The sequence below is a fragment of the Bos mutus genome, chromosome 10, assembly GCF_027580195.1.
Source record: "Bos mutus isolate GX-2022 chromosome 10, NWIPB_WYAK_1.1, whole genome shotgun sequence".
Classification (NCBI taxonomy): domain Eukaryota; kingdom Metazoa; phylum Chordata; class Mammalia; order Artiodactyla; family Bovidae; genus Bos; species Bos mutus.
Genome location: NC_091626.1, coordinates 43,120,207 through 43,142,026, shown reverse-complemented (window position 1 = coordinate 43,142,026; position 21,820 = coordinate 43,120,207). Strand labels below are relative to the sequence as shown.

The 21,820-nt window shown below is 40.9% G+C and overlaps 2 protein-coding genes across 7 annotated transcripts in view; one reads left to right on the top strand and one right to left on the bottom strand.

The window, feature by feature from the left end:
* The window catches only part of FERMT2 (FERM domain containing kindlin 2), a 75,744-nt gene extending 66,222 nt beyond the window's left edge, over positions 1-9,522 (bottom strand). For 4 of the 6 annotated variants that reach the window (XM_070377839.1, XM_070377838.1, XM_070377840.1 and 1 more), the window contains exons 1-2: positions 9,367-9,521; positions 8,809-8,974 (exon numbers count right to left, since the gene is read on the bottom strand). In XM_070377839.1, the coding sequence (XP_070233940.1) occupies positions 8,809-8,965 (157 nt within the window). In that variant the 5' untranslated portion in view covers positions 8,966-8,974; positions 9,367-9,521. Of the gene's footprint in view, positions 1-8,808; positions 8,975-9,366 lie in introns of all 6 variants that reach the window. The other 2 variants (XM_070377835.1, XM_070377837.1) reach the window with 1 other exon arrangement.
* The window catches only part of LOC138989569 (uncharacterized), a 61,782-nt gene continuing 48,925 nt past the window's right edge, over positions 8,964-21,820 (top strand). The window contains exon 1 of the mRNA XM_070378557.1: positions 8,964-10,335. Within this exon, the coding sequence (XP_070234658.1) occupies positions 8,964-9,812 (849 nt within the window). The 3' untranslated portion in view covers positions 9,813-10,335. The remainder of the gene's footprint in view (positions 10,336-21,820) is intronic.

The following is a 21,820-nucleotide window of genomic DNA, read 5'->3' as shown; positions in this document are numbered from 1 at the left end:
AGACAGGTTAGGTCACACACCACAGGGCTGCAAAATCAGGATTGTGACACAGGAGGCCTTCCCACAGGCTATGCTCCACAACAAGGGCATTCTATCACAGCAACAGACTGCATCAACACCTTGCATAAAAGCTTAAACTGATACAGCAACTGTCCGCATTTTTCAAGTTATTTTTAACTTCAAAGGTTATGAAATTCAGGAACCTCATTAAGGAACAATAAACTGGGAGGCACTTATCCAACAGACATCTTCATCTGCAATCAATAATGCTAGCACGTCACTGCTGTTTTATTCATAACCTTGAATGCTCCATTAAGAAAAGATATCAAAACCATCATCACACTGATGCTTTAAAATTGATCTTTAAGATACCTCATGTAGCTTTTAGTTACAGCATAATATAAAAATAAGATAGGTAAATATCTGAGAAAAGATTCACTACAGATTCCAAAGCAAACGTCACCTCCTGTGGGCTGAAGTTTACCAGCTCTGTTACCTTCAACACTGTATAAGGGCTACCCACTGAAACTGGATGGTCTTTATAACTAAATAATAAATAATCGAGTCTGCAGACTGAATCATGAAAGGAAGGGAAATCTAAATGTAAACTTCCCATTTCAACCATTTATTGCTTATCATCTTCTCTTAAGAACACTAATTCACTGAGCAGAATTATTGAAACAGAAAAAGTATCAGAAAATAAAATTTTCAACATTTTACACATAACTCTGAGTCACTATGAATAAATAGTGTAATAGTCTCAATGAAGGAAGGCAGACAAAAAGCAAAGAATGAAGGATTCAAATAATGACCCTTTATACACAACGATACTGTTTAGAGGATATTATATTTGAAGAACAATTTTCAAAGACTTCCAATAACACTAAAAGACAAGGTAACAAACATAAACGAAGGCTTCTGTCTTTATCTGTATTGTACAGATAAGGAAACTGAGACCCTTAACATGAAAACTCTGACTTAAAAAATTTTTAAAAATCACAAAGCTATTAAGTAGCATGGTCAGGATTATAATCCAGACTTAATTCTTTTTATAACATTAAACCCTAAAATTTTAATTATTCAATGATGCTTTATTACAGATCTATTTTTATGACTAAAGTTCTAAAATATCTAGGTTTTCTAATGGATTGATGGTAAATTAGTTTTCACTGGCCTATTATTTTATAGCTCAGATTTTACCAAATAAAAGTTGTAATTACATTATTTCAAATTGATATGATGCAATTATTTCCTTTCTGATACATTATCACTACTATACTTCATATATTTCTCCTTTCAACATACAAAAATAAACAGAAGTTACACAACTTATAGGGCAAAAAGTTTCAAGCTTTGACTAAGCCAATTCCCTTGTGGAAGACAATTTTTTAAAAGTTCAATCCAGAAAAAACTTGATAAAATTGGACTTCCTCAAAATTTAAAAATTTTGCTCTTTGAAAGATACTGTTAAGAAAATAAAAAGACAAGCCACAGACTGGGAGAAAATACTTTAAAATACCTATCTGATAAAGTACTTGTATCTGGCATATATTAAGTAATCTTAAAACTCAACAAGAAAACAAATAAAACAATTAAAAAAATAAGCAAACGATATGAAGACAGTTTACTAAGATATACAGATGGCATATAAGCCTGTAAAAAGCTTCCCATCATAGCCATTAGGGAAGTGTGACTTACAATCATAGTAAGATATCATTACATACTTTATTAGACTGAATAAAATTAAACAAAAATAAAACCAAAACCCTGACAATACCAAATGCTACTGGAGGACTTGGAACAATTGTTAACTCTCATAAAATCTCTGCAAACGAGAAAAAACAGTGGTACTCTCAAAAGACTGCAAACAACTGGTAGATAGACAAACTGTGGTACATACTCATACAAAGAACTACAACTGGACAATAAAAACAACTACTCATATACAAGAATCTAAAATGTATTACGCTAACAATTATTTTTAAATAAAATGTACTACTAAAATGTAAAGAGCTTCCCTGGTGGCTCAGACAGTAAAGTGTCTGCCAGAATGCAGGAGACCCGGGTTTGATCCCTGGGTTGGGAAGATCCCGTGGAGAAGGAAATGGCAACCCACTCCAGTACTCTTGCCTGGAAAATTCCATGGACTGAGGAGCCTGATAGGCTACAGTCCATGGGGTCACAAAGAGTCGGACACGACTGAGCGACTTCACTTTTACTACTAAAATGTACTAGTTGCTAAACTGTGTCCAATTCTTTTGTGACCTCATGTTCTGTATGTAGCCCGCGCCAGGCTCCTCAATCCATGAATTTCCCAGGCAAGAACACTGGAGTGAGTTGCCATTTTCTTCTCCAAGAGATCTTCCCAACCCAGGGATCAAACCCATGTCTCCTGCATTGCAGGGGGATTCTTTACAGCTGAGCCACCAGAGTGAAAGAAACCACCCTTAAAGCTCCATTTATATGACATTCTGGAAAAGACATCCAGTGGTTTTTCAGGAGCTGGAGTTGAAGGGGTGGGCTCATTATAAAGAAACACAGAGACAAGTTTTTGGGGTGCTGGAAAAGTTCTGTGTCTTGACTGTGGTTGTTTTATGACTGCATGCATTTGCTAAAACTCAGCACAGTATACTAAAAAGTATGAATTTTATTGTATGTAAATTATACCTCAGTAAGCCTGATTTTAAGAAAAATTAACGAGCAAAAAATGCAGTAATCATGCAAAAATTTGTTACAAAAGAATTATGGTAGATATGACTTTGTAACCACAAACATGAGTGCAGAATATTATATCTCAAAAAGTTATCTTAAAATATTTTTTTAGAGTATCTGTTTACCTCACACTGGGCAAATATACCATTTTGTAATATATTATGGCATCAGCACAATTTTTAAATTATTTCAGTAAGATAATTATCTAAATAAAAATATTGCATATATTAGCTTTTTTCTTAAACCATTTCCATTAATTTCTAAATGGGCTCAATGTTTTCACATGCCAAGACACAATGGTATATCATTCCTTTGTTACAACTGAATAAAAAACACTACTGAAGCCTTCATGGTTATAAATTTTTCAAATCTCTGGAATACCATTGTCCACTTACTGGTCCACTCCATTTCAGAAATCTCATGAAAACAGTAGTTAAATAGCTCTTTGCTACATTACAGAGGCACGTATGCTTGGAAGTGAGCGAAAGGGTGGAATGATAGCTATTTTCCTTGCTGTTGGGAGTTGAGAGCACAAAGCAGTCCCAAACTAGGCTCCTTCTGAGTGGTGTAATTCTCCACGATTAAAGCTGGAACCTTTTAAACAGTCTAGATTACATCTGAACTCCTTTTAAAAGGAGTTCCTCCCTGACCCCTGCCTCCACTTCAGGATATTCAGGGACTCTCAATGCCACTGAGAAAATGGCCACTCTTATCTGTGTAGCACAAATAGTCCATATAATGCATTTTCACATGTATTATCTCTTTTCTCACCAAGACCTACGAGAAAGTTTTTTTAAATTGGAATTTTACAGATGTCAAAACTCACTCAGAAGATTAGATTAGTTGTCCAAGATCACACAAGCCAATACATGGCAGAGCCAGAATATTATTTATTATTCTGTGTATCTATTAGCGTCTACTAGCCTAAAGACAACTAACACGATGGAAACCTATACCCAATGATGTGTAAAAATATTGTATACCTTATCCAATAGTAAGCTAAGAAGAAAACTAAGCTTTACTGATAAAGGTGTATGAAGAAGAACCTACAATCATTCTGAAGTGAAATTCACACTGATAAACAATTTTATTGTTGAAAAAAAGGTAAAACAATGTCTTGAAAAGACAAATGCTAAGGAACTATGCCATAGGATGGCTGTGAAGTATCTGGAAACAGGTACTATTACTTTACATATATCTCAATGTAATATTAATAAGCCACATATTACATAATCTCTTATGGTTCTAAACTTGGTAGCCATTGTGTATATTAAAGGAGACTAAGTAAAGAAGGCAATTTACTGACAGCTAAATGTAGAATGAGATCTTGGATGGAAAAAACAAAGGCTAATACTGGAACAACTGCCAAATATGAATCTGGATGCATGTTAGACAACAGTATCAAATCAATGTTTAATTTCCTGAACTTGATAACTGTAATGTAATATGAAAGAGAAAGTCCTTGTTCTTAGGTGACACATATTTTAAGTACTTAGAGATGAAGGGTTATGATGTGTGTAACTCCCTCAAATGGTTCCCAAAAGTGTGTGTGTATGTGCACAGAGAAATCAAATGAAAAATGCTAACAGATGATCTAAATGAAGACTATAGTATTCAATTATCATTCTTGAACTTATAAGTTTGAAATTACAAAAAATAAAGAGTTGAAGATAAAAGACAAAACTTCAAATTTTCTGTTTTTAATAGCTAATAGGCATTTCCAACACTATCTTTTCTAACAAACGGAATAAAAAAGATACATTCTTTTTAGTGCCTCTATAAATATAAGTTAACTCTACTTGGAATCAAACAGTATTTGTTGACTTTTTAAAAACTGGGTATAAAACACAGCAGCAAACAACCCATAATGTATCCAAAGAATAGCTTGAACTTTATTACATGCTATGAGAATTTTAGTAAAATTCACATAGTGTCCTTTATTTTTAAAGAGCTTCAGATGTGCTGAGAAACAGATAAAATTCAATGTCCAGTTCCAATGGATCATTAAGAGTACTCTAATTACTGAGTAAACTTGCTCTAAGTACATATTTAACTAAAATTCAACTTATTCTAATATACATGATTTCACCATTAAGTGCTTCTCCCACCCCACTTCAAAAGATTTTCAGAAATTTTATCTTGATATAGTCCACTATGAATGCACTGACGCTGCATCATGCTGACATTTCACTTCCATGAATTCAATCCTAAGCCCTCAGAGGAAAAAAACTGAGGATTTCAACGACATAGACACCATTTCACTAAATAAGCACACCCTCCCCAAGGAGCCCTAAGCAGGAGTGTAAGGGAGCTGTCCAGTAACATAAGCGTTTCTCCCTATGTGTATCTTGCCAAGCTCTGATCCTAGTATTTAAAGTATTTTTGTGTAACAAAGCCCCGAATGCAAGCCAATTTCTTCATCTGTGGTCCAACTAAAGAAATTTATTTTTGGAATTTCTGAAGGAAAAAATAGCTATTTTATAATTCTATGAGATGGAATGAATGAATGGAAACCATACTTCATGATCACTTATCACTTTAAGGGATTTTTAAGGTAATCTGAACCAAAAGCTTTGGGGGGTGGGTCATCATGTGTGCTAAAATCACAGTTTAACTTAATCCTAACACACAACTCCAACATAAATGTATTCTATTATTATAGCAAGAACATGATACATGATAAAGTGAGGATGACTTCTTTCCAAAGGCTACATCCAGAAACAGTAGCCTTTTGCTATGCAGTGAAACAAAGCATCTTTTGGCATTTTGAATCCTCAATACTTACTAAGCTCTGAATTCTACAGAGTAGAACAGTTTTAATACTTCTTGGTGATCTCCAAAGGAACATCAGGGAATCCCATAAAACTGAGCCTCCTCCTTACCTGCAACATTTATTTTTAAACACAACTATTTTTATAATTTTATTCTCTGGTGTCTTATTTTTATAATCCTTAACCTTGATATTTTATATTTTAACTCTTTTCTTAAAAAAAAAAATCTATTAGCTTTGAAAATTGTTTTCAACAAAAAGTACAAAAAGTTTTAAAAATTTTTATTTAAAGCTTTCAATCTGGATTAAAAAAATCAAGTGTAATAACTTTTCATTTTCAGAATGGGGTATAAACATTGGGAAACTTGATATGGAGATTACTTGTCTAGTATCAACCTAAAGTCACAGATGGAAGAAGTTTCTGTGACATCAGGATTTAATTCCCGAAAGCCCACTTTTTCATGGTGTATACTCTATCTTCTTTTAAAAGATCTGCGCAGAATAACAAATGTCTTGTGTACTAAAATTTAAAAGGCATCAAGTAGATCTTTGAATTAAAGTCATAAATCTAAGAATCACGGTTGAATGATCTTACCTGAAGCACACAAGTTCTTTATAAAATTCTAAATATAAAGATGTTGCTGGAAGCATTATTTACTTTTTTAGCTTGCTTCATTAAACTGCCTGAGTCTGAGATGAACACTGTACCTTCAAAATAAGGCTGACTTTCAAGGGCCAAATCGTTGTTTGATCATAGACCTCTTCGAAAACCTAATGAAAGCTAAGACTCTTCGCAGAAAATTTCATGTGTGTACATACACACAAAATTTTAACACAATGTTGAAGGAAGGAGTCATCATAAAATCTACCAATCCCAGAGAAATAACTGTTATCACTGATTATATGCAAGACAGCCTTAAAACATAATGCTCTGGTATTCATTCATACACACAATGATGAAAATAAAAAGGGTATCAAACAGGCATGTGGAGTTTGAAAACAGGTCAAAGTTGCTCTTCGGTACCATAGCTGCTCTGAGTGCAGAGCAGCCTGGTTCTGCTAATTGTGCATCCCTGCTTTACAACCCCCTCAGACATGAGATCCTGTACCATCTGATCTGTGCCATGACCTCCACCTCTTTTCATCTAAACTCTGCAAGCTTCTTTGATCTACTTCGGCTGTTGACAAGTAACTAACCAGTCTGCCCAATACCTTCAGTAACACAACTTAGGGCTTCAGAAGGTAGGCCATTCCAGTTTTAGGCAACTCTGAAGAACTAAAAAGTTCTTTTCTAATTTGACGAGCCTGATTTCTAAGTCAAAATGCTGTCCAGAATTTCTCCTCTATTTACTTGCCAATAGGTAACAAAATAGCTTGCCATTCAAAATATCTAATCCTAAAACCAGGAGCAAAAATTCATTAAGCCCTACTTTTACCAAAGGGGAAAGTCAGAATTACGCTAAAGAACATTTTCTACTTGAAAATCAAAATCTAAGAGGATCAATATTGTTCAGTTCAAGAAAGATGTAAAGCTTTCATGTACACATTTCCTACCTTACTGGGTTTCTTGTCACTGCATAAAAAAATTTAAAATATATCAACATTAAAAGATTAACATTATAGTCACTGCAAATTAACATCAGTTCTGTCTGCAAATAGTTTATTCTCTGTATTTCTATTTATGCCTGTGATTCTACAATAAACAGCTCCAATCAATGCAACATAGTCATTATTTATTCATTAGATAAAGCCTGGCTTTCAAGAACTACAAGTTGTCTCAGTCACCTTCAACAGCTCCTTTTCACAATAATATCTCTTTTTGAAACCAGTGTATTAATGAGGCCCATTTGTCATATACAAAGCAATCTCTGAAGCAAATGCTTACTCCCTTTGAAAACAAAGGAAATACAAACAATTATATTTGATATTTTCTTCCTTAAACAATCCCTTACTAGTGCTGGACAAAAAAGACTCAAATATTTTGCACAGTGACTGACTTAGTCAAATCAGGTAAGAACAATGATAACTAACAGTTATGTAGGTAAACACAGCAGAATCTCCTTTTGAAAGGGCTACAAAGCAGGGGGGCTCCCTCCTGGACTATGTCTCAGAGAGCCAAACAACGCACATTCCTAAGGAGGCTACCCTCTAAGGAGCTTCTTTATGGTCCTTCAATAATTAAACTCCCTGCACTGATCCAAAAAAGTTCCACCTAAATGAATGCTGTCTTATACTGGGGGCACAATTTCGGTAAGTTTATATGGAAGGTATACACTAATCCTTGGCAAGAAATACATTTTCTGATAAATAACCATTTTTCTTTTTCCAGAGTGGCCTGAAGAAGGAATGCTATGTTTTAAAAAGACACACATACAAAGCCCAGAGAGATAATGCCACACACTTATCAGAACTTGTACTACAAACAAATGACACATTAAAACTCAGAACAGTCCTCCGAGCATTTCTCTTGTAATAAAAACATCTATTGAATAGTTTTAGTTGATTCTCCCAGCTGAAAATGGTTTCATCCATCACAAATGTGTACTGAAAATTTTCTTACACTTCACATTGTTGGATATGCTAGTATGACTGAGTCAGTGTTAAAATTAATCAACTTAACAGTATTAAATCAATATATTTGTACCCAATCAAGTATTGCCAATCTCCAGTCAATAATATCTGCTTTTTAAAACAAAATTCTTTCACTAGCTTGTTATTTACATAAATCCAACGCTCGAAATAACTTAAAAGCACGGACTATTACAGACAGTCAAATATTGCCCCACCCCTTCTAACCGTGGATGACTGGAACATTTAAATATACTCCATCACGTAGTAGCACAGCTACACAACTTTCATATTAACGCCAGAAGTTGAACATTTTTCAACAGAATTTAATTTTATATAGATTTTGCATCATCCTCAATGTCAAACGTCACCAACATTCAGGTACACTGAAGGTAAGGAACCGATAACCACAAACCCTGTAATATAACCCTCTCAACCTTCATTTGCGCACTCTTCTCACTTCCTTTAAGAATTAAGTTTTTTCTATTTCCTACGCAATTAAGAGTACTAGTTAGGAGACTGAAGTCACCAAATTATTAAAATTTCAAAGAGTAACAATACAAAAAAGAGGCAAAGGGGGAAAGCCTATTTGTTTAAATATTAACGGAATCTTACACTAGGAAAAACAAAAGCATTTGCGGGATGCCAAGCAAGACTTCCAAAACCCACCCCTCCTCCCGCCTTAAAGTTCCCCCCCTCCCCACCCGCGCGCCCAGCCTGAGAAGTCGTTACTTTGACGCGGCCGGGATGCTACTCACCGAGTTTTTCCACCAATTTGAGCATGACGCCTCCAATGTGCACCTCCCCAGTCACTCTCAGGGTGACATCGCGGTTCAGGTCCGTCACATGAACGCTCAGTTCCCACGTCCCATCCGCATAGCAGCCATCTGGCATCCTTATCCCGTCCAGAGCCATGGCTCCTTCCTGCGAGCACGGAGGAAATGGCTCTCGTCAGCGTCACTCTCCCAAAGGAAAGCAAATCCCACCGAACTCGCACAGTCAGCCGCGGGTGAGAGGACGCAAGGGTTTCCGCACGAATTCTGGAGAGCCGGCGGGGAGGCCAGCTGCCGGCAGGACTCTACGCCCCGCGCCCCTTCCCGCGGTCACCCCGGCTCCCGCCCCGCGGCGGTCCTCGGCGGACACGGCGCCGCCCCCCGCGCGGCCCCAGCCTAGCGGCCCTCGCCTAGCGGACCGCGGCGGGCTTCACCTGCCCGCCTGCCGGCCGCACCCAGGCCCGGGAGAGGCCGTCCGCGGGCTCCACGGTCCTCCTCCCCGCCCGCGCTTCCCCTCAGTCCCTGCCGGGCCCGGCCCCTCACCGAGCGCTTCTTGCGCTCCCGGCCCGGACTGGAGCAGCAACGGGCGCGGAGCGGGGGCTTGCCCGGCAGCGGCGGTGGTGTCGGGTCCCCTCCTCTGCCGGCGAAACGCGGCGTCCTGGCCCGAGCGACTAATGGAGTCCAGCCGTCGCTGCCCCTCGCCTCTCCCTCCGCGCTCCACCCCTCTCTCCCCGCCCCCTCAGTCCGAGACCAGCTCCCTCCTCCCCGCCCCGCCGAGCCGCCCTCCGCGGGTCCGGCCGCCTCGCCCCTCCCCCGCCGTCCCCCCGCCGCCGCTCTCGGGGCCGAGGCTGCGCGAACTCCCGGGTTGGGGAGGGGTGGCGCGCGGCGGGGAGGCGAGCCGTGCGGGGGAGGCGGGGGCGCCCGCGGCGGCAGCAATCTCGGCCCCGCCGAGTCGCTGCCCTTTTATGGAAATGAAGGACCCGGCGTAGGGATTGAATCCAACATCCGGGCTCTCGGCGGCGGGACCTGAGGAGGGGGAGCCCGGGGAGCGCGGCTGCCTCCCACCCGGGTGCGGGAGGGAGCCAGGCGTTCCCTTCCACGCTCGCGTCTCTGGCTCCGGGAGGGCATGCAGCGGTGGGTGTCGGTGCTTCCAGCCGGAGGAGGGGGCTGGTCCGTGAGAAATGGCCACAGGAAATTCCCAGGGCAAGGTCGTTTTCGGGGAACAAAGTCCCCCCGCCCCCTCCCCACGGCTGGAGCGAGCCCAAAAGTCTCGGGGCGGTGAGAAGTGCCGCACTCCGGGAGCTGGAGACAGGGGATTGGGGACGTAAAAACTTAAAAAAAAAGTAAATGCCCAAGCCAACTCCGCGAACCTCCAACAAAAGAATGAGAAAAAGCGGAGAGAGGTGAACCGCAAAATTGCTTTGCAAGCAATGTCCGGCACAATCAGCAACTCCTACCGGACTCCCAAGAGTTTACTTGCGCTCTTAACCCATTCGGAAGCTGCAACCAAAAGTGAGTCATTTAGGTCCACGATGCTGTAGTTGCGGGGCGCGGGGCGGGGGCGAGGATCAGGACAGTGAGATTTATTCGGAAACTCTTTTCTCCAGCCTTTTCGACTCTGTGTACGTATTTGTGTATTTTTATTTGCATTTTAGCAATCCCAGTCTACTAAGTTATTTAGATGGCTGGACATCACTCTACCCCACCCTCAGCCACACCTTGAAGGAATTTTAATAGCTCTGAACCGGTGCCAGCAGGTACGGGAGGAACTAAAGAATGTTACCTGTTGAGACTGACCAGTGATGGAGAACGGTCCTCCAGCTTCCCACTTCACTTCCACTTCCCCCTTTTACTATCGCACTCAATCCAGAGGGCTCCAGTCAAAAACGGCTACTGGAAAACTGCCTCGCTGGCAAATAGAGGGCTCGACGAATTTAGGTCAGGAAGACGCAGATAAGATATCCCAGATCCCATAAAAGACCCCCGGTTTTAAAAGCCTCCAAGTCTTCTTGAACTGTGTCAGACTCTTCAAAGAGGACACCCCCACCCCCACCCTAGGCAAATAATCCTGTGTTCAGCAACACTATTGGGAAACGAGGTTAGAGGCCTCAAGAAAGGGGTGGGACCCATAAAGGAGTAAAAGAAAAGCAGCGAAGTTTAGTCAGATCCCAGAGGTTTGGCACCAAAAATAGGGAAAACCACTACAGCATTTTCAGCTAGTCATCATGGAGAAATTGATGCCTCGGAGTCTGTAGGCTCTCCACTCTCCAATCATTTCTTCTCATGGAGGTTCTAAATAGTTCACTTACAAACAGTATGAACGTCCAGAGAGGAGGCGATGTTTATGTAAATTGTGGTGTTGCAAGTATAATAGGAAAATGTTTTTAATAAAATAGAGAGTAACTTGTTAGGGTAAAAAAAAAAACTGTACAGAACTGTACATGCAACTGTAAAAAATCACAAGCGTATCTAGTTCTAATTATTAAGAGAAAAAAGAGCGAAAGGAAATACACCAAAATGTTAACAAGCTCTCTGGGTGTTAAAATCAAGGGAGGTTTTTTTGCCTCTCTATTTTTGATTCTCTAAAAATTCCAGAGCTTTGCATTCAGGACTTGTCCGTCACCACCTTTAATTACATCCAGCATCTCAGTTTCTCTGGGCATGCCATTACCTTCACAGTGATAGACACAACTAATAGAGCAGCTGCTGGACACATGGACAGGACCTTCAGGGGTTTCCTGTTGTGTTTTGAAATACCCCCAAATAAGACATGAGTTCTTTGAGAGCAGGGACCTCAAGTTCTTTGTCTTGCCCACAAATTTACAAATACCTTGGCACAAAGAAAATGAAAGACATGCTAGGAGCAAATCGACTCAAAAGGCTAGGAAACACTATGTCTGCCCCATGGAGATATTTCATTCTGGGGGGAAATCCTGGCTTGGAAATGTATGTGCTTATTTCTACACCTTATCCTCCAAAGATTTATGGCAATATATAATGATGCACAAACTATGAGATAGCATACATTATAAAGGGCACAAAACAACAAGGAAAAAAGGTGGGAAGTGGAGAATTAGAGACTTAAAATGGAGCCAGGAATGAGGCTGAGAATTGTACCTCAACAAATTGTGCAAGTGCTCCAGCAAGCTCTGAATGACTATGACTTCTTAAACATGCCTTTGTAGAACCAAAAATATCCACGTCCTTTCTGAATATTCCCTTTCTTTCAGGCAAATTTGTCTAAGCCAACTGTTGTGTTTCAGAAACTCTTTGAATGCTCAGTTTCCACATTCTAGTTCTCTTTTTCGAACTCTCCAGTGAGTTACTTTCTGAACAGCCTCCCACCGCAATGCCTACTCCTATGACAGCTGCTGACTTAAGTGAATGTTTCCTGCATTAGGATGGGGAGCTGGGAGCCGGGTGTTAATATTGCAAATATCAGTCCCGTTTCTTAGCACTGAAACAGCTTAATTATAGCTTTACAAGCGACTTTACTAGCTTCAGATAATCAGCAGTTGGTGTTCGAGCCAACTGGAAGCACAGGGTAGGCAGTGACCCCCTAAAAGAACTATTAGAGGAATAGTTAGGCTGAGTTGGGTGCAGCTGGTCCCTGTAGGCCCTCTTTTTGAGTGTTTCAAGCTGTTGCTTGCTTTGAAGATTAAAGAGGAGTCAGACTTGAATCTCTGAAACTGGGGTTTTTTTTTTTCTCAATAATTGAGTGAGACCTTCAAATACATTTCTTAAATGTTTACTTCCACCTAACGTTTCCCAGTGTGTTCAGATGTGGAATCTCATCTGAAATGCCCCACTAGAACCTCTAAGACAATGCAATACTTGTGGTACTTACATCATACTGAAAAGTAGCCGAGAACTCCAGTGTTTGGAAGAACAGCTCAAGCATTGAAAGCAGCAATATCCAAATAAGGTACCAAGCACTGGGCTTAGGTTTAGACCAAATGATACCTCACAGATCTGCCGTCAAACGCAGCCCTCCGGCTTGGTAGTCCACAGGTTGACTTCAGCTTTTTCTCTGAGCCCACTTAAACTGTGCTTTACAGTCTTAAAAGGTTCGTAGCAAATATAACCACTGAGTTTGAACTATAGGGAGATTGGGGGATAGAAGAACATAAGGGAAGGTTTGTGTGAGCAGGAATGTGTAGAAGTATTTTAAAATGCACTTAAAAATACCATTTGAGGCCAGCAAGATGAAATGTAATGAATTATTCCTGTCAAATACCAGGTGAGCAGAATTCTCTGTTTGTCTCAGGGATTACCAAAAATGGAGCTCCCTGTGAAAGCTACTAAGGAGGTAGAAATCAAGGGGCATGGAGTGTGAACTACTAATGGGAAGGAAGGTTGAGGGGGCCACTTTTTTGATATAAGTGTTATTCAAGGTGGACAGCAAGGAAAAGTCTGGCAAAATGAGCAACAAGGAAGACTTGCTTCAGGGTGGGGCTGTTTTGACACAGACCTAAAGAAAGCCTCTGAGATAACATTGAAATCTCTACTTCAAGGGGAAAGAAATACACTCTTGTATTTACCGCTCTAGATTACAGAAAGCTGTTTGGTAGAAAATCATGCTGGTTGATCCTTAGGAAACAGTTTTTGAACATCACATCATCTTGTGAAGTGTTCTGCCTCTGACAGAAATATGAACTGTTCACACACACACACAAACACGGTGGCTAGCTGTGTGCTTAGCGCAGTGCAGGGCCCTGAGACATGTCTGTAGATGTATAACACATGTCACGAGCTCTTAAGGAACATTTTTCTAATAGTGGAATATTTAAAACACCAGAAAGGCTATCCATATGCATAAAGAGTTAAATTAGACCTTATACCATTTACAAAAATTAACTGAAAAAGGATCATAGACCTAAATATAATATTTAAACTGTAAAATTCTTAGAAGAAAACATAGGAGTAAACCTTTGTCACCATAGATTAAATAATGCCTTCTTAAACAGGACATCAAAGCAAAAACAATGAAAGGAAAACTAAGTTGGGTTTTATCAAAATCAAAAATGCCAGTATTTCAAAGGACAGTAACAAAAATGTGAAAAGAGGCAGGGAAGGGTTAGGTAGAGAGTTTGTCATCAATACACACACACTGCTTTATTTAAAATGGAAAACCAGTAAGGACCTACTGTATAACACAGGGAACTCTGCTCAATGTTTTGTGGCAGTCTAGATGGGAGGGGAATTTCAGGGAGAATGGATATACGTATATCTATGATTGGTCCCTTTTCTGCCCACCTGAAACTATCACAGCATTGTAAATCAGGTATACTCCAATATAAAAAAAAATTTTTTTTTAATCTCATTTTAAAAATGTGAAAAGAGGGAATTCTCTGATGGTTCAATGGTTAGGACTCTGTGCTTCCACTGGAGGGGGTGCCTGAGTTCATCCCTGGTCAGGAAACTAAGGTCTCATGTGCTGCGGAGCAACTTAGGCCATATGCTCCTACTACTGAGCCCACGAGCCACAGCTAGAGCCTGTGTGCCACAGCAAAAGATGCAACGAGAGATCCCATGTGACACCACAAAGATCCTAAGGGTGGTAACTAAGACCTGACACAGCCAAGTAATTAAGTTTAGAATGGGCAAATGATCTGAGTAGACAGTTCTTCAAAGAAGATTTACAAATAAGCGAAAAGCACCTAATAAGATGCTCAACATTATTAGGCATCAGGGAAATGCTAATCAAAACTGCAATGTGATAACACTTTCCATCCACTAAAATGATATAATAAAAAAGATGACAGTAACAAGTATTGGCTAAGATGTGGAGAAACTACAACCCTCACGCATTGCTGGTGGGAGTGCAAAATGGTCAGCTGTTTTGAAAAATGATCTGGTAGTTCCGTAGAAAGTTAAATATGGAATTCCCATATAACCTAGCAGTTCTGCTCCTAGATATATACCCAGGAGAATTGGAAACATATGTCCACACAAATACTTGTATACAAAGATTGTTGTTTTTGTTCAGTCGCCCAGTCCTGTCCGACTCTTTGCGACCCCATGGACTGTGCAGCACGCCAGTTCTCTCTGTTCACCACCATTTCCTGAAGTTTGCCCAAGCTTATGTCCATTGCATCAGTGATGCCATCCAGCCATCTCATCCTCTGATGACCTCTTCTCCTCAATCTTTCCCAGCATCAGGGACTTTTCCAATGAGTCAGCTGTTTGCATCAGATGAACATAATACTGGAGTTTCAGCTTCAGTGTCCGTCCTTTCAACGAGTATCCAGGGTTGATTTCCCTTAAGATTGGTTTGATCTCCTTGCTGTCCAAGGGACTCTCAGGTGTCTTCTCCAGCGCCATAGTTTGAAGGCATCAATTCTTTGGTGCTCTGCCTTCTTTACGATCCAGCTACATTAATAATAACCAAAAGATAGAAACAACCAAATGTCTTTCAAGTGATAAATGAAGGACATTTGGATTATTTCTACCTTTTGACTATTATTAATATTCATATAGAAGTATTTCGTAGTGATTCATTAAAAAATTAAAGGGGAGGGGCCTCTCTGGTGGCTCAGTGGTAAAGAATCCACCCACCAGTGCAGGAGACAGAGGTTCAATCCCTGATCAGGGAAGATCCCTCATGCCTTAGATCAACTAAGTAAGCTGCAACTTTTGAGCTTGTGCTCTAGAGCCCAGGAACTGCAACTACTGAGCCCATTCGCCACAACTACTGAAGCCTGCGTCCCTGAGAGCCACCGCAGTGAGCAGCCCCTGCACCACAGCTAGAGAGCAACCCGTGCTTGCCGTAACGAGAGAAAAGTGCGCAGCGACAAAGGCCCAGCACGACCAAAAAGAAAATAAATTATTTTAAAATGACATTAAAAAATCAGAAGCGATAACAATTCTATTACTGTAATGACTAAATTGTGAAGTACAGACCCACTTTGAAGATTTGTGATAACCTAGCCTCTGAAAAAAGTCATCAAGACAGTCATGGGAACGTGTTCTGAAGATAAACCTAAACAGATCTGAAATAGTAGATGGAGTTAGGTCTATCCAGAGGGGTGGTATGTGAAATCATGAGGCAGAAGAGAGCCTGGCATGATCACCAGCCAGAGAGAAGAAAGGAAGAAATGCCGCAGAGTTGCCCTGGGGAAGAGTGAGCATGCAGTGAGGCTGACTAGTGAGTCTGGAATCTGAGAAAGAGAATGGGGAGCCGTTAAAAAACTGGCTCACAATAGTAACATCATGAAAGCAATGTTCAAATGAGATTAATCCAAGAAAAATATGCATGATGGAAGAACAAGAGACTAAAGTCCAGAAGTTTGCTTGCTTATTACTTAGATGCAAGAGAAAGTCTTGGGCTGGTAAGGTAAGTAATAGGGGGTGAGAGATGGAGGGAATTCAGTATGTCAAAAGTTTTTGTGCATTTTTGATGTTCTAAGTGCTGCTGTGCAGGACACTTTACATGTACCTCACAATAACCTTGAGTTTTTATTATTATCCTTATTTAATGTGAGTTAACTGATAGCCAAACTGATTATCTGGTTGTCTAATTTGTTCTAAATGACATGGTTGGTACTTGGAAGAAGAGGATTTAAAACAGGTTTGAAAACAGAAGATCATAAATGCTTCAAAGTTTTTACCATTGGGTGACCAGAAAAAACAGTGGAGTTACTGAACTGGAAAAGAAAAATTGGGAGGAGCTGATTTCAGGGACCAAGGGAAATGTGAAGCTTTTTTTTTTTTTTTTAAGAAATATTGAACTTGAGGTGAGAACTGTACATCCCAGTGGAAACACTTGGAGGACAATTAGATAAACAAGCCTAGTAATCTTGTGAGGATCAGATCACACAGAGAAAAATCATTAACACTGAGGCAAGCCTTCATGGGTGTCTCAACTTCGCAAATGAAACTGACCCTTGGGGAACTGCTCTCCAAGGATGGAAGCAAGAAGAAGAGACGTCCAAGGCAACAGAGAAGAAAGGATCGGAGTAAGGAAAAGAATCGTTAGTCCAGTGTCATGCCAACCAAAACAAAGAAAGAAGCCATTCCAAGAAGGAAGGGTGGTCAGCAGTATCAAATGATGCCGAGAAGTCCAGGAGAATAGAGTGCCAAAAGAAGATGAGGCTGGTGAGAATCATTGCTCACCTTGGAGAGATCACTTTCCAGCTAACCCACTGAAGACAGGGTTCAGACAGCTAAAGAAAGGGAAGTTTATCAATAAAAGGAAAGCAAGAAATAGGATGGTAATTTGGGGGTGCCACAGGAGCAGAGATGCTTTTTCAAAACAAAGGGGGCCTGAGCATTCATAAAGACCTTGGAGGACATAAGAGGGAACTGGTTGCTTAATAACGAAACCAAATTACCTCTGGGATTATCTGGGATTGTACCAAAGCTTCAGGGGGAATAGGAGCAGCCCTTGCCAAGACAGAATACAGACTCACAAACTTGCAAGGATAAAACTGGTTTATTGGAAGGTTCTAACCACCTTGTAAGAGTGGAAGCGCATGGCAGGACACAGCAAATTGGTGCATAAACTTATTTAAATAAATAATGTCTATATTAGTCAAGAAGAGGGTGGGGCTGGCTGAGTTACTGTGCTATTCAGATGGACGCCCTCCCAGGAGGTCAGATTGGGGCCAGGATGTAAGAAAGGAAGGATGTGATTAAGAGATTATTTCAGTAGGACAAGGACAGAAATTCAGAGGCCTGTAAGGAAAACCAGTGGTGGCAGCACAGATGCCAACTTTCCTGCTCCAGAGATGCTGCAGGGGCTCAGCTGGCCTGGGGACAGTATAGCTGTCACGTGTAAGTCACTGGAAGTCTACAGGTCAAGAGGTCAACCCCCACAGCTGCCTTCTTCAGTCAATTCCTGCAACACAGCAAAAACTCCCACTTGTTAAGTGTTTCCCTGTTAATGAACACACTAGGCTCCTCCCTGATTTTCAGTGTTATTTACTCTAGCCAGTTCCTCCCTGTTTTTAGTGGCAGGTAAATTGCTGACTCCCAACCCCTATTCGGAGGAAGGATCCCTCCCTTTGTGCTTTGTATCACAATGCCCTCTTCAAATGCATAAACCCTCTATTCTTCCCAAACTAGGAGTTGCAATTCCACTAAAAGAGCCAAACCAGAAAGTCACCCACAATTCCTGTTGCCCTGAGGCCAACTCAGTTCAACTTGGAAGGACAAAAGTGTTTTCATCCACTTGCTCCTAAACAGGTACTCAGGTGACAAAGAATTGACCACAGCTGAACATCACCACCTGGTGCCTGGGAGGTGTCACTGCAAATCTTTTCTCCCCGTTGAATTAAATTCAACATAAATTTCATTATGAAATTAGTGAGCAAATGGAAAAAAAATGCATCTATGAAAATATAAACTCTTCATTTTGGGATCCCATTATTTTTTTAGGACTGTGCTCTTGGAGATATCCACACTATTCCTGCATCAGCAATTTTTCCTGCTTCATCTAATTCTCCGCTTGCTTCAAATCATTGCCATCACCATATAGACAGACTCTGTGCTGTGCTTTGTGCTTGGTTGCTCAGTCTTGTCGGACTCTTTTCAACCTTATGGACTGTAGCATGCCAGGCTCCTCTATCCATAGGATTCTCCAGGCAAGAATACTGGAGTGGGCTGCCATTTCCTACTCCAGGGGATCTTCCCAACCCAGGGATTGAACCCCTGTCTCTTGTGTCTCCTGCACTGGTAGGTGGGTTCTTTACCACTTGTGCCGCCTGGGATGCCTCTACCATTTTGCACTTAAAGAAAGAAGAAGGTCATTCTTGATGACGTATATCCCTCCACTACCCATCCTGCTATGGTCTCCTTGAACACAAAACCACTTATATGAGATACTTATGTGCAACATATCTATTTCCTCGAGTCTAAATTACTTTTTAATTCACCCTCAAATTAGTCTCTGTGATCACCTCTCCACTGACACTCATGACTTCTCTGTTGCAAAACATGCAGTGCCTTTTCCATCTTCTCAAACTTTCAGCAACATTAGATGCTGTCTGCTCTCTTTCTAATTTCTTGCTCCTCTTGGACTCTGGAAATCACCATCTCCTTATTTTTGTTCTACCTTTCTGTCTTCTTTTTTCAGTCTCCCTTGCTGGCTCCTTAGCCTCTAGCCAAGCCCTAAATTCAACCTGGGACCTCTTTTCTTTTCTATATGCATTCTCTCTCTAGCCTACTTTCTTCTACTTTGAGACTTAAAATGTTGTCTCTATGCTGATGATTCCATGTCTCTAGCCCAGATCTGTCCTTGGAGCTCCAGACTTAGAGATTCATGCATAAAAAATATTTCACACTAATGTGTGCAATTGACACTGACTTTCCTTCAATATCTGTTCCCGCTCCAGTGTTTCCCATCTCAGTAAATGACACCATCATTCATCCATTTGCTGAGCCTAAAAGCTGGGTTTCCCACATTCCTTCACCACCACTCCACTAAGTACATGCTAAGTCCGTCTGTAAAATAGATCCTGAATTCATTCACTTCTCTACAACTTCACCATCACCATCCCGGGGCTGGCCACAGGTTGGGTTATTTATTCTGAGTTGGGTTATTTATTCAAGAGCCTCCTGAGTGGTCTCTCCACTCTTCCCCTCTCCAGTCCATTTCCTACAGAGTACCTAGAGTGATCCTCTAAATATGTAAATCACAAGATTTACCCTTAGAAATATCAACAACTTTCCATTGTGCTCAGAATAAAATTGAACTCCTTACAACGATGGCTTAAATGGCTGTCCTCTGCTCACTGTCTCCAGTCAGAACATTTTGTCTTCCTTTCCTTATTACTCTCTTACTACTGAACCCATCTCATTCTTGTGCCTGCCTCCTTACTTCACTGAAGTGGCTCATGTTAGAATTACCTCCATGTCACTAAACACAAAAGGCATTTTTAACCCTCATCTTGATTTATTGGCAGTTCTTAACATTGGCGATCACTTTCTCCTTGCAACATTTCCCTTGCCTCCTGTCACACCATATTTTCCTGGCCCTTCCTTCCTTTTTTAATGGAAAAGTTGTCCTTCCTTAACCTACTCGTTCACTCTTAAGTTGTGCGTGCGTGCTCAGTCGCTAAGTCATGTCCGACTCTTTGTGACCCCCGAGACTGTAGCCTGCCAGGCTCCGGTCCATGAAATTTTCATTCATTCTTAAATAAGTCACTTGTGCCCAAACCCTTGTCTTAGGGTCTGCGTTTGGGAAAATGCAGATTAAGATACACAGTGCAAATACTCCATGTAAGGGAAGCTTTCCTCCACTCCCAGACTAAACTGGTTTACTCTGCTACAGGCTGTTTTTAAGCCCTCTTCTTTCATATCACAGCACTGCTCACAGTTTACAATTAGATATTTGCATGATTTTTTGGTTAATGTATGCCATCCCTATCTTGAAGGAACAGTGTCTATCCCACCCTGTTTTGTCCTCAACACCTGCCAGTACCTGGCACAAAAATAGATACCCAATAAATATTGTTGAATGAATGACAGCCAATGGATAGTATGTTTTCACCCATAACTTTCTGAAGGTCTAGCTGAGAAATTCTCAGGTTATCTGTCATTACATTTCAACATATTTTTCTTTTACATTCCTTCTAGTCTCTTTCTCTTTCCTTTAATAAATTTCAATGTTTTCATCTTATATTTAGGACAATAACATTCTCCGCATAATACTAGGACTCTCCCTTAATTTGATCCAAGTTTATCTCCTTTCCAACCAAAATATTTGTCCTCCTAACTATAGAAACAACTCCTTCTGTGATAGGACCTTAAATTTCAAGTCACAATATTTCTGGACATCCATCCTCAAAGCCTATAAAAGCTTTTTTTTTTTAAGTTTTTTACTGAAGAATAATTTCTTTACAGAATTTTGTTGTTTTCTGTCAAACCTCAACATGAATCAAGAGTATAAAGGCTTTTAATTGCAGGCTTCTATTGGCATTCCAGTACTCTTGCCTGGAAAATCCCATGGACAGAGGAGCCTGGTAGACTGTAGTCCATGGGGTCACAAAGAGTCAGATGCGACTGAGTGACTTTACTTTCAGTTTTCACTTTCATGCATTGGAGAAGGAAATGGCAACCCACTCCAGTGTTCTTGCCTGGAGAATCCCAGGGATGGCGGAGCTTCGTAGGCTGCCATCTATGGGGTCGCACAGAGTCGGACACGAATGAAGTGACTTAGCAGTATTGGCATTCCACTCTAGTATACTTGCCTAGAGCATCCCATGGACAGAGGAGCCTGGCAGACTACAGTCCATGGGATTGCAAAGAGTCAGACACAATTGAGCAACTAACTAACACACTATTGGCATTCACAATTCTACAGGATGTGGACATGTGAATTTGTTGTTGTTCAGGTACTAAATCCTGTCCAACTCTTTGCAACCCCATGGACTACCACATGCCGGGCTTGCCTGTCCTTCACTATCTCTTGGAGTTTGCTCAAACTCATGTCCATTGAGTCAGTGATGCCATCCAATCGTCTAGTCCTCTGTCATCCCCTTCTCCTTTTGCCTTCAATCTTTCCCAGCATCAGGGTCTTTTCTAATGAGTTGGCTCTTTGCATCAGATGGCCAAAGTATTGGAGCCTCAGCTTCAGCATCAGTCTTTCCAATATTAAATAATTTTGCATTCCTGAGAATTGGCCCTTATACATAATTTATTTTTGAGTGTGAGAAAATGGGGAAAGGACATATCTCCCTTCTCCCCACAACTCCTAGGTCTTTGCCCACAAGGGAAGAGTTGTTAATATGTAGATTAGAGCCCACATTATTAGCTGGGGAGGTTTGTTAACAGGCAAGTTTAGTGTTTGTCCAAGTTGGAACCTATCTCCAGCATCTTTTGTGTGGTAGCCTTTCTCCACTTGGGGCAGACTCTGTGCCTCCTCTCTTCCATTCTATACGCCCTCCAGAGGTGCAGGCTCCTCCTATTTGGAACAAAGAAATGAAACCTTACGCAGAAGCCACATTCTCCAATCCAGCCAGAGACTCCCTCCCTCTCTGTGGGAGTATGAAGTGCT